The sequence below is a fragment of the Nothobranchius furzeri genome, chromosome 12 (assembly GCF_043380555.1).
Source record: "Nothobranchius furzeri strain GRZ-AD chromosome 12, NfurGRZ-RIMD1, whole genome shotgun sequence".
Classification (NCBI taxonomy): Eukaryota; Metazoa; Chordata; class Actinopteri; order Cyprinodontiformes; family Nothobranchiidae; genus Nothobranchius; species Nothobranchius furzeri.
Genome location: NC_091752.1, coordinates 25,053,544 through 25,066,043, shown reverse-complemented (window position 1 = coordinate 25,066,043; position 12,500 = coordinate 25,053,544). Strand labels below are relative to the sequence as shown.

At 42.2% G+C, this 12,500-nt stretch overlaps 1 protein-coding gene and 1 long non-coding RNA gene across 2 annotated transcripts in view; one reads left to right on the top strand and one right to left on the bottom strand.

Moving 5' to 3' along the window:
- The window catches only part of LOC129166798 (uncharacterized), a 27,122-nt gene extending 20,782 nt beyond the window's left edge, over nucleotides 1-6,340 (bottom strand). The window contains exons 1-2 of the long non-coding RNA XR_008565702.2: nucleotides 5,211-6,340; nucleotides 4,853-4,935 (exon numbers count right to left, since the gene is read on the bottom strand). This is a non-coding gene — a long non-coding RNA (uncharacterized lncRNA). The remainder of the gene's footprint in view (nucleotides 1-4,852; nucleotides 4,936-5,210) is intronic.
- sdccag8 (SHH signaling and ciliogenesis regulator sdccag8) overlaps nucleotides 1-12,500 on the top strand; it is a 73,778-nt gene that overhangs the window by 45,565 nt on the left and 15,713 nt on the right. The window contains exons 15-16 of the mRNA XM_054750219.2: nucleotides 9,398-9,506; nucleotides 12,393-12,500. The exon at nucleotides 12,393-12,500 is cut by the window's right edge and continues 24 nt beyond it. Coding sequence (XP_054606194.2) covers nucleotides 9,398-9,506; nucleotides 12,393-12,500 — 217 coding nt within the window. The remainder of the gene's footprint in view (nucleotides 1-9,397; nucleotides 9,507-12,392) is intronic.

Sequence of the window (12,500 nt, the reverse complement as noted above, 5' to 3'; positions counted from 1 at the left end):
GTCCATAAAAAAGGCCAGAAAGGACTACAGGGACAAAATGGAGTCCGGCTACCACAGCTTTGACACCAGGCGACTGTGGAATGGACTGCGCTGCATCACTGACTACAAGAAGGTCAGCACAGTCAGTGTTCAGCCCACTGCATCTCTCGCAGACGAGCTGAACAACTTCTATGCTCGTTTTGATGCAGACAACAGAGAGGAGATCCTCTACCCTCAAGAGGACAGTGAGGCTGCAACTCTAACTCTGGAAACAGAAGCTGTGAGATGGGCCTTTAAAAAGGTCAATCCTCACAAAGCTCCAGGACCAGACGGCATCCCAGGCCGGCTACTCAGAGTGTGTGCAGACGAGCTGGCAGAGGTGTTTACCAACATCTTCAACCTCTCCCTGAGGCAGTCAGTGGTCCCGACGTCCCTCAAAGCATCCACCATCATTCGTGTTCCCAAAAAATCAGTGGTCTCCTGTCTGAATGACTACCGTCCTGTTGCACTGACATCCGTCATCATGAAGTGCCTGGAGCGGCTGGTCAAATGTCACATCTGCTCCTCCCTCCCTGACACACTGGATCCTCTTCAGTTTGCCTATCGGACAAACAGAGCCACAGAGGATGCCATCGCCCTGGCAACACACACCGCCCTCACTCACCTGGAGAAAGGGAATACATATGCAAGAATGCTCTTCATCGACTACAGCTCGGCATTTAACACCATCATCCCCTCAAGACTTGCCACGAAGCTCGTCGACCTTGGGCTGGGAACACCGATCTGCAGTTGGATTCTAAACTTCCTCACAGACAGGCCCCAGGTGGTGAGAGTTGGTAAGCACACTTCCTCATCACTCATCCTAAACACAGGTACGCCCCAGGGTTGTGTGCTTAGCCCCCTCCTATATTTCCTGTTCACACACGACTGTGTTGCTAAACATGAGACCAACATCACCATCAAGTTTGCGGATGACACAACCATCATAGGCCTCATCACAGGGGATGATGAGACGGCCTATAGAGAGGAGGTGATGGCACTGTACGAGTGGTGCCTGGAAAATAACCTGACTCTCAACATCAGCAAAACCAGAGAAATGATAGTGGACTACCGGAAACGACCAGTCAGGGAACACCAACCCATCCGCATCAACGGGGTCGAGGTCGAAAGGGTCAGCAGCTTCAAGTTCCTTGGAGTCAACATCACTGAGGACTTCTCCTGGACCCTTCACACAGACACTACTATCAGGAAAGCTCGCCAGCGGCTTTACTTCCTGAGGAGGCTGAGGAAGTTTGGCGTGAGCGCCTGCTTCATCTCAAATTTCTACAGGTGTGCAATTGAGAGCTTGCTGACGAGCTGCATCACAGTGTGGTACGGAAGCTGCTCTGCCAGCAGCCGTAAATCACTACAGAGGGTGGTGAAAGCAGCAGAGCACATCACTGGCATGAGGCTTCCTGCCATTCAGGACATTTATCTCCAACGATGCCTCCGGAAAGCACACAGCATCATCAAGGACCACAGCCACCCGGCACATCAGCTGTTCTCCTTGTTACCATCTGGCAGACGTTACAGGAGTCTGTCTGCTCGGACTACAAGACTTAAAAACAGTTTCTATCATCAAGCCATACGACACCTCAACCACAACACCTAAACACACACAACACAGGACTCAGAAGCTACCCTGCAGCTTCACAAGTACTATATTTAATCCGTACTGGTCACTTCACTTTATTGTTATTGTAATTTATATCCAAAGTGCAACACTGTAATCTATATCCTGCATAATTTATATCCTGCAATACTGTAATTTATATCTAAAGTGCAATACTGTAATTTATATCTAAAGTGCAATACTGTAATTTTCTGCAGCTCATTCCTGTGCAATATCCCATCTGCCCTCCCGTCATATTTCTTTTCAGGATTTTCTTTATTGACACATATATATTTAGTCATCTTTTCCCTTTTACCATGTCTCTCTAATATTTTGCTCCTTACTATATATTTTTGCTTTATTTTATTATATTTTTATTATATTTTATTATATTTTCTCCTGTATCATGTTGCTGAGAGACCGCTGCTCGTCATACACGTTTCATTGCAATGTTGACCCTGTGCTAACTTGCATATGACAAATAAACTAAAACTGAACTGAAACTGAACTGAGGAGCGCAGAGACCGCGAGGGTTTATACAGTAAAAGCATTTCTGAAAGATAAGAAGGCCCAAGACCATTAAGACACTTAAAAACCATTAAAAGAACCTTAAAATCGATCCTGAAACATACGGGGAGCTAGTGCAGTGATTTTAAAACCGGAGTGATGTGCTCCCGCTTCCTGGTCTTCATCAGGACACGTGCTGCTGAGTTTTGTAAAAGTTGTAAACCTGAGATGCTCTTTTTGGGAAGACCAGAAAGCAGGGCATTGCAGTAATCAATTCTACTGGTGATAAAAGCATGCATTAGCGTCTCCGTATTGGCCCGAGAGAGAATGGGGCGGACTCTGGCGATATTCTTAAGATGGTAAAAACCTGTTTTTGTGATGTTTTTAATATGGGGGATAAAAGTCAGCTCAGAGTCGAAAATAACGCCCAGATTCTTCACTTGTAGTGATGGATAAAAAGACATTGATTGTAGTTTAGGTAAAAGTTTCTCTCGCTGGGCCTCAGGACCGATGACTAAAACTTCAGTTTTGCCTTGGTTGAGCTGGAGACAGTTTTCAGTCATCCATGATTTAATATCTAAAATGCAGTTAAAAAGTGTTTCCATTGGCTGTGCGTCATCAGGAGACACGGAGATGTACAACTGTGTATCGTCAGCGTAACTGTGGAAATTCACCCCATGTCTCCTGATGGCGCTGCCCAGAGGGAGCATATAGAGGTTAAAAAGTACTGGGCCTAGAATTGAACCCTGAGGCACACTGCATGTGATGCTGTGGACCCAGAGGAACAGGTATCCAAACTCACCATAAAAGTCCTGTCTGTGAGGTAGGAAGTGAACCAACTGTGAACAGCACCAGAGAGGCCGATCTGTTTTAAACGGGTTAAAAGAATAGTGTGGTCTACTGTATCAAAGGCAGCACTTAGATCCAGCAGAACCAACACTGTTGCCCTCCGAGCATCATAATTTGTTCTAAAATAATTTAAAATCTTCAGAAGGGCTGTCTCAGTGCTGTGGTTCACCCTAAAACCAGACTGAAATTTCTCTAGGACATGTTGGTGGTTGATAAAATCATTAAGTTGTATTAAAACAAGCTTCTCTAAAATGTTGCTTAAAAATGTTAAGTTGGATACCGGACGAAAATTGTTAAAGTCATTAAAATCTAAATTGCTCTTCTTCAACAGGGGTCTGACCACCACCTGTTTCAAAGCAGCAGGAAAGACCCCCGTCTGAAGGGAACAGTTCATCAAAGTTAAAATCTCATCTCTAAATGAGTCATAAAATTGTTGTAAAAACCTTGTGGGGATAGGGTCCAGAACACATGTGGTGGGCATCACTGAGGGGAAAACTTTATCAATAATCTCAGCTTCAACCAAGACAAAACTGTCCAGTGTTTCCTCAGGTAGACACACACTCTCAGATTGATCGGGAGCAGCATGACATTGGGAGGATAAAATGTTACGTCTGATGGTGTCTACCTTCCCTCTGAAGTGGGCTGCAAACTCCTCACAGAGAGAGTCCGAGGGGGTTTTCTGGAGAGAACTAAATTCACGACCCAAAATATTTGTAATTGTAGAAAACAGAATTTTGGGATTATTTTTGTGTTCAGAGATGATTTTAGACAAGTAATTATTTCTGGAATTTCTAACTGCTTTGTTGTATGATTTTAATAATTTAGTGTATATTTGTTTATTAATTGTGTTCTCATATTTCCTCCATTTTCTCTCCGCCGCCCTGCAAGATATTTTCAACATTTTTAAGTTTTCATTGCTCCAAGGGGAAGCCGGTTTTGGCTGTAGCTTTTTAATTTTAGGTGGAGCGAGCAGATCCAGAGTAGATTTAAGTCTACTGTTAAAATCATTGAAGATAAAATCACAGGGGGCATTTAAATTAATAGGAGTGATCTTTTTAAAAGTTTCCAGAAAACCAGCAGCCACTTCAGGGGTTAGATGGCGTTTCATTACAGTTCTCACAGAGGTCTCCTGCTGAATTATGCTGGTAATGCTAAAAAAAAAACACACAGAAATGATCTGAGATCGCTAAATCCACGACAGAGGACATCATGCTGATTCTTTCTTTTCATGGCATGTCTGAAAATCTTTGACTAACAAAGTAAAAAAGTTTTACTTTTTTACGATGCTGTAGAACAAAAAGGAAAACCAAGAAGGCAAAATCAGTAACTAATTTACAGATAATTAAATACTAACTTTAGCTCACAGAGTGACAATAGGACAGGTGGATGGTGGGCGCAGATCTTCACATATGGCTGCATTTGAAGGTTCTCAGCGAGAAGCCGTGTGTATAAATTTCCTGCACGTTTAGGACAAATCACACTCAAGTTGTAGTTTTCTTCTGTTGTGGTTTAAGGGAAGTAATTTATACTATTACTTTGTAAAACAAAGTTATGAATGGCATATGAAATAAAAATTTACCAATGCTGATGCTGCGGTGTTTGGCTTTGAAACAAAATTCACGACTAATGTCAGGAGAACGTCACTCGCTTAAATATGAGAAGCTAAGCTCCTGGAGACGACTAGATGTTGGCTCTGTTTTTCACTCAGGTGTCACTAAATAACAGAAGGGAACGAGGAACGACATTTAAACCTCAACTAATATAAAACATTTTGGAAACAACACATAACCATTCAGTTTATTTAAACTTGAATGAAAGTATCTTAAATATCTGTGATTAAATGTGGATTAGCTGAAACAGACAGACCTGGACCCGTTTCCTCTCCTTCTGGATGATTCAGACGGGTCTCTACTCCATAACAATGTGTACGGGAGCACATCTCAGCTGAGCTAGAGTCACATCAAAAAGAAAAAGAACAAAACTAAGAATCTGAGTGGGAGCTTTAAGAAGAGAATAAAGAGCAGCGGAGCAGAGGGAAGAGGGAAGGGGATGGGAGCAGAGCACAGAAAGACCCGTCTCCAAGCTCCCTGTCTGTCTGCACAGCAGAGCTGCTGCTGTTAACACATCTGTTGCACCATCTGGATCCCCCCCCCCACACACACACACACACACCACCCACCTTCAATCGCGCGCCCTCCCTCCTCTATACTATCTTTTTATTTACCTGTGGTTCTCTTCAGCAACCAGGGAGCCTGCTGGTACGCAGAACAAAGATGGAGGCTATGGAGGGAAGAATAGATGGCGTGGGGGGGTAAACAAAGAGTTTCTTTCTGGCACGTGTCGGTAGCACACATGTTGTCTAAAGAGAGCTGACATCAGAGCACAGCAGGAAACTGTGGATGGGGAGGGGATAGAGGGGTGCATGTCCTATAGTAGCTCGCATCACTTCCTCTCCCCGTGCAGCCCAACAGACGAGCTGGATAATTAGCTTTCTTGTCCTCCAAATCCCGCCTCTCTGTCCATCCGTTTGTCCTTGCATCCATTCATCTGTCTCCCTCTCCCTTCTTCTCCTTTCCCTCCCACCTTTTTTTCCTGATTTATTTTTCTTTTTTTGAGTAAATGTGTACAGACCAACCCCTAGATGATATCAGATATCTGTTTCTGTCCATCCCTCCCTCACTTTTCCTCTGTTTGTTTCCAGTGCCAGTTCTGCTGTGTTTCTGTGTCCCAGGGTTCTTTTTGGCCTACGCATGGCCAGACATATTCAAAGCCTGTTCAGCTAATTAGCATTCTTCATGCAACTTTTTCAGCTTCGACCCAACTTTGTTGAGGGTTTGTGCACATGCAAGGCAGTGAGTTGTTATAGTTGAGGAGTTTAAAACTCTGCATCATGTGACTTCTACTCTCCATGCATGGTTTATAGCAGCAATTTCATGACTTTCATGAATAACAAAATTACTGACCATTAATTTGATCATTAGTTTGCACAATTTACCAGAAGAAAAAAAAAGTCTGATTTTTTACCTCAGATTCTTTTTGTCGGTTCGAGCATCTCCCATTAAGGAATGCTGCCTGCAAAGAGAAGTCTGAGTTACTTTTCAAAGTCCTTGGGTGTTTTTGGTGTTGGTTGACAGTAACAGAATGCTGGAGCAGGTGGATCATTCCCTCAATCCAAATGGCAGCCATTGTTTTATTTATTTCATTTTTTTTCTCTTTCTTTTAAAGAGTAGACATATGTTTGAGAGCTGAACGTAGATGATTTCAAAGGAACGATGAAAGCCCACTGTTGGATTGTTCAGAAAGAGGCCCCATGTGTGGATTAGAATGAGGCAGGAAGGGTGGGAAAGAAACAGAAAGTGCTTTCAAACAAAAACCCATCTCTTTTTACCCTTTTCATACTCTTTATGTTGTCGCTCTGCTTTCTGTGTATGGCTGTTTATCTCTGTGCGTCTCCTCCTGTTGTTTAAACAGTTTTGATATTAATGAGATTGTTGAATCGTGGATTTTGGAAATCCATTCAAAGGGACATATTTCTGCAGCAGTATTAGTCACAATAGGTGTTGGTGCTCTGCACAGTCCACAAGCTAAGTTCAGTTTTCTGATAGGAGAGGTTTTGTGTGAACAGAAGCGGTATCATCTTATAAATCAAATCGAAACCGTGTTTTTACATTCTTATTGCAAGAAAATATTGTGTCTTATTATCTTTAAGCTTTTTGCTAAATTAAGGAATACCAACAACAACAAAAAACAAACATCTTATTATTATAGTGGCAGTGTGTATTTTTCTGGCACTAGGGGGCAGTATGTACATTTCAGGGTAGTTTTACACCATATAGCTGTGACTGTTGCTAGTGTAAAAAACATTACGGTAAATGTTACCTGTGGAGCAGAAAGCATGCAACCTCAGCGTGACCCCTCAGACTTTGATGGTCCATCAGTTAGTTCCATCGAGAGAATGCAATGCCGATTGTAGTTCCTAGATCTGCTCAGGGTCCTGCACCTGCCAATGATGTCACCATGGTACGGCAATACCACTCGACTAAAATATATTACATCTCTTTTTCTATTCTGTTCTTTCACATATGTTTTGAAAAGAGTTTATCTTTTTGTATTTAGATGACAGTTTTGTCCAAAGCAATTTACAAGTGGTAATAAAGCCATCCGGTTGCCCTTGAGGCTAACAACAAAACCCTAATCAGTCAATCCGAGGTGGCAGTGAGGTAGCATAATCAATCATAGAGGGAAGTGAACATGGAGTGTACAGTAGAGTGGGGGACGGGTGCTGGGAGGGTGCTAGTTTAGAAGATGCTCTCTCAGGGTATCTGCAGGTCCTTAAAAAGTCTTAAAAAGTCTTAAATTTTTTATTCCAAATTTAAGGCCTTGAAAATCCTTAAAAATGACAAATAATCCTTAAATCCAGTTTCCAAAGGTCTTAAATAACCAAAGACCCAATAAACAAGATTCTTTTATTTCTATAAAATTTTCGTGAATTCCTAGTTGGTGTTCAGCATTTTTTGTGTATGATATTGGCGTAAGCGGAACCGTACACATTCAGCTGGTTGTGAAAGGGGGCTATTTTTAGATGAGCACATTAGCTGGTTAAGCTAGTGGGAGCTTGCGCCATGGGGAAGTGCAAGTTTAATGGTAACTGGATGGCTAATCCCACGTTCGCAACGTGGTTAGCACCGGCTCCAGGCAATAGCTGGAAATTATAGCTTAAATTAAATAAAAAAAGTTGCTTGAATTTGGTCAAAGTGGCCTTAAAAAAGGTCTTAAAATGTCTCAAATTTGGCTCCCTTAAACCTGCAGATACCCTGCTCTCTGAAGAGCTGGGTCTTCAGGAGTTTCTTGAAAGACGACAAGGACGTCGCTGTTCTGGTAGTGCTTGGTAGGCTTGAAAAGAATCTGGATTGACCTGAGTGTGGTGCAGGCACTTCTAGCCGAAGTGGCCAAGCCGTGACGTAAGCCTTTACAAGAGAATTCAGGAAGTTGGGAGCTGTCCCATCCAGGAATATGCTAGTGTTAGCGGTCTGAATTTTATGCGTGCAGCTAACGGTAGCCAATGTTTAGCAGTTTTGTTATTAAATTCATGTTTCTTACTGCCTAAATTTTTTTGAACATGGTAATGTAACTTCCGTAAGTCGCACTTCCAGCCAATCATCTAGAGTGACATCATCGACAGGCGCAGGACCCTGAGCCGGCCAGAAGGAAACATGGGGTCTAATTCAATTCAAGTTTATTTATAAAGCGCCAAATCACGACAAGAGTCGTCTCAAGGCACTTCACACAGTAAACATTCCAATACAGGTCAGTTCATTAAGCCAATCAGAAAAAAGGTTTCCTATATAAGGAACCCAGCAAATTGCATCACATTTACAGCAATTCTCATTCAGGGGAAAAACTATTACATGCACTCACAACAGCTCAGAAAATATTACTGGGTTCAAAGCACAAACCAGTATCACTTGCTGTTGCAATCATCAGCACAGAGGGGGAAACGTGGTTATGATGAGCAGCAGCTGTGGGAGATGGAATAAAAGACGACCGTACCTATTGGTGCTGAATTTTTGGAGACGATGCGTCCGACCTGAAAGCAGCAGATCGGCGTGCAAACATGACCCTAACCCAGAGGATGAAGAGAATCGGAAACAAGTTTCTCCTCATAAATATGCTTCAGATCTATCAGACCAACTTAGTTCTTTCACAGCTCTCACCACACTTTTATTGTTTTTATTACTGAGATGTCTAAACAGAAAAAAATAACAAGACAAAACCTTTTAATACCATTTCTGTCATCAGAAAATACAATTCTAGTTTTGATGGCTGACACCAATTTCTGATGTGCCAGTACAGATTTTTGGTGATTTTGATATGTCTTAAATAATTGTAATTAACAGGAGACTTTTTTTAAATACATTTTTTGAATATTCTGGTTTACTTGAAAAATTAGATTCTTACAGGAAAATCCAAGTGAAGTCTGGCGTTATCAGCCGATAATGGCATTAAGAGGTTACCGGTATCGGTTTTTATTCTCTTAATTTACTTTTACATAGCGTGCACAAATTATACATCAAACTATTCAGCTGCTTCTCCTCTCACTCTAAATGTCAAAACATGGCAGATTTATGGCCTTTTTAAAGATATTTTTGTTTGTTTGGCACAACTGGCCAAACTTAAAGGGATACTTTGGAAATGTTTCATATTTTTAAATGTCCTAAAATGACCCTTTTTTGATTTGAGAAGACAACTTCTTCAGACCTTCTGATAATAAACAGATAATTTTTTCCATTTAGAGATGGCTTTACTTCTAACTGCTGCCACTATCTAAATATAATTATCCTAAATGTCAAAAAGCATTGAGAACTACTGTATACTACTGACCAACGTTAGCTTTTCAATAATTCTTTGCAGTTGGAGAGGCGGACAGTATCATGAGTTCCCAGAATTCCCTAATCAGGAAACTGAAGGAAGAATGCAGCAAACTGGTTGTCAAAATGGAAGATCTGTCTCAGAACAGCAGGTCAGTTCTTCCCCTTCTTTTAACGTTTATTCTCTAAGTCGTCCCCTTGGCTATTTCATGGGCTAACTCATTTATCATTTAGAGAGAACAGTTGTTTGTTCTCTCACTCTGTGGTTGATTCCCTCTGTTGGATGTACATGTCATCATTTCACAAAGCATCATCCGTCCAGGCTGTTCGGCAGAACATGTGAAAATATTACAAAGTGCGTTCCAGTCTGACCTGTTTTCTTGTTAACCTGATGCTACAGTAGTCACAGCAGGCCAGCCCAGCTCTCCATCTGGGCTGCTAGTGTGTGTGTGTGTGTATAGATGCAACCCAGGGCCCAGTGTCCTGTCTGCTGTTGGAACTGTGCTTCACATTAGTCACATGACAGCGCCCAATCTGGCCCTGCCAGACCGCACTGGCCTCACCAACCACAAGACACACACACACACACACACACACACACACACACACACACACACACACACACACACACACACACACACACACACACACACACACACACACACACACACACACACACACACACACACACACACCAAAGTAATCTGAGTAGTTTATCATTGTACTCGCTATTCTTTCACATAATTTGGGCAAATTAATCTATTTCTTTTAGTCTAGGAGACACTGACTCACTGGGCTCCGGCCTCACACTTCACACACTGCTTTGTGCGTGTGTGTATATCATACAGTTTGTAAGGGGTGTGATGTTTCGTGTCTTAAGTTTAAACTCCTTCCTATAATCTATCCTACGAATGGAATTTAGAATGTTTGTATGAACAGCCCAAAGTCGGATTTATGAAACATGCGGCGGCGTCTCGTACGCATGTTCCTACGCAATAGGCTGTTGATAAATCCCACTTGTGCGTACTCAGGTGCTCGTACCTGTTGACAGCCATTTGCATTGAGGAATGCACTCATTTAACCATATTTGGTCACGCTTCGTCCTCAGCATGTGAGGGGATCCCCTATTTTTTTCAGAAAAAAATGAGAAAAACTTTATTGATAACTAGATCGAAACACTGGCAGCCGAAGCGCAAAAGAACCAAACAAGTTACAGAGGTCAAAAACGTGGTCGGGGCAGAGGAGAAGTTCCTGTCAGAGATAACTAAAACATTTAATTTCCATTTAAGGAGTCGTTCTGTTTGGAGTTTTATTTGGAAATGTTGTCTGGGGGGGTGGGGGGGTGGGGGGTGGGGTGGGGGGTGGGGGGGGTGTGGCAATTTTCTAGGGGCGCCCTTGCTCAAAGGGTCCCAAATCTGAGCATAGCGGAAGGATTTCCTTTGAGATCAGTGCGCTTACAGAGAACGCGTTCCCTCCAGAGGGCACGCTCTGGTAAATCCTCCAATAACACAGATCAGCCACGATATAATGTCAGATACCTGTTGGTCACAGGTGTCTTTTATTGGTTTTAGCACCAATTATGCGAAAAAGTCATTTTTCCACTGACAAAATTACATACTGGATAAATAAAGTTTGTGGATGAGAAACACATTTGGATGATTGAGACATTCGGTATCGCTCTTCCCCATTCTGCCACTAGATGCTGCGCGTATGCAGGGTCAGAGATGTTCTTACATGTAGGAACGTTTCTACGCACAAGTACAAAATGATTAATACCACGCAATTTGTAGAATTGTTCCTACGCACGAAAAACGCACAGATCTGTGTGGAAGTATGTTTGATAAATGAGATCCCTGGATTCCAGGCCTGTTCTAGCGGTTTAAGAAGCTGTTTGTCTTTTTTCTGATGGCACCATCTAGTGGCTGACAAGTGTATCACACCATGACCTAGTTTCATTTTCGTATTTGTGGTCGAAAGCAATGCCTCAAAAGGAGCCAACTGAAAAGAGCTAAAACACACTGTTTTACAATTATTATGCTCATGTCATGTTGTGTTTTCATTTATTTATACTTTAAAGAGCAAGTCAACCCCTACCAGATTCTAACTCCACTCCCACTTCATGTTTGAAAAATGCAACTAATGCTGTTGCCTGGCAGACCGAGAGGGCGGAGCTGCTAACAAATACACACACACACAGGCTCACGATAGCATTGTGACATCATAATGTACCAGATGACATCACAGCATACCTCTTAGCCAATAGCGGTGGCAGATTTAAATTAGAATACAGTGCAGAGTTTTTACCTGACAACGGCACAACACTGACAGTTTTAGGCAGAATATTTAAATTTTAACTAAGATGCACTGAAGTGCCAAATTATTGACGACACGTGTCTGCAGCACGATTAGACACTCGTTTATTGAGTTTATCAGCAAAAAAAGTTTATTTGGGGGTGACTTGCTCTTTAAAGACTTACTTGTCCATGAGAAAGGTCACTGACTACATCAACTGAGGTATGTCCTTAAATGCTCCAGTACGCTCTGTGATTGACGTCTTTATGTAAATGGTAGTCTAGCCTTTGGTTAGTGCTGAACGGCGCTCACATTGTATGGAGCTCTACGGGACAATAATTCCTGAAAGGGGAAAACTCGGACAGCAGCTTTATGGGCTTCAGTCAGGCTGAGAGAAACGCAGCAAGATGAGAGTAACTAAACTGTGCTCTTCAGTCTTGTGTCTTGCTTACGTTGATCACACTTCAGAGGACTAGTGGGGAATTCTGACACAGACTGTGGGAATTAGGAAATCACTCTTAGGATGTAGCCTTTTTCCACTTTGTGCATTTTTGTTTTACTGCAGAATTCAAGACTATGTAAATAGATGATTTAATAAAGTTAAAAGTAACATTTACAATTTTTTAATGATACAATGACTCATCAAGTTTTTTAACTAGTTTAGTAAAATTCTTCGTACAGTTTGTTTATTCCTGTAGAGGTGAGGTGGGGTTGCAGCTTTAAAGCTGTTTTACATTTGGCTGCAGAAGTGAGCTGCAGCAGCTGGCTCTGGAGAAGCAGCACCTGGAGGAGACGGTGAAGAGTCTGAGAACTCGCTGCTCTGACCTGGAGGAGCAGTGTGTCCAGCATGGCCG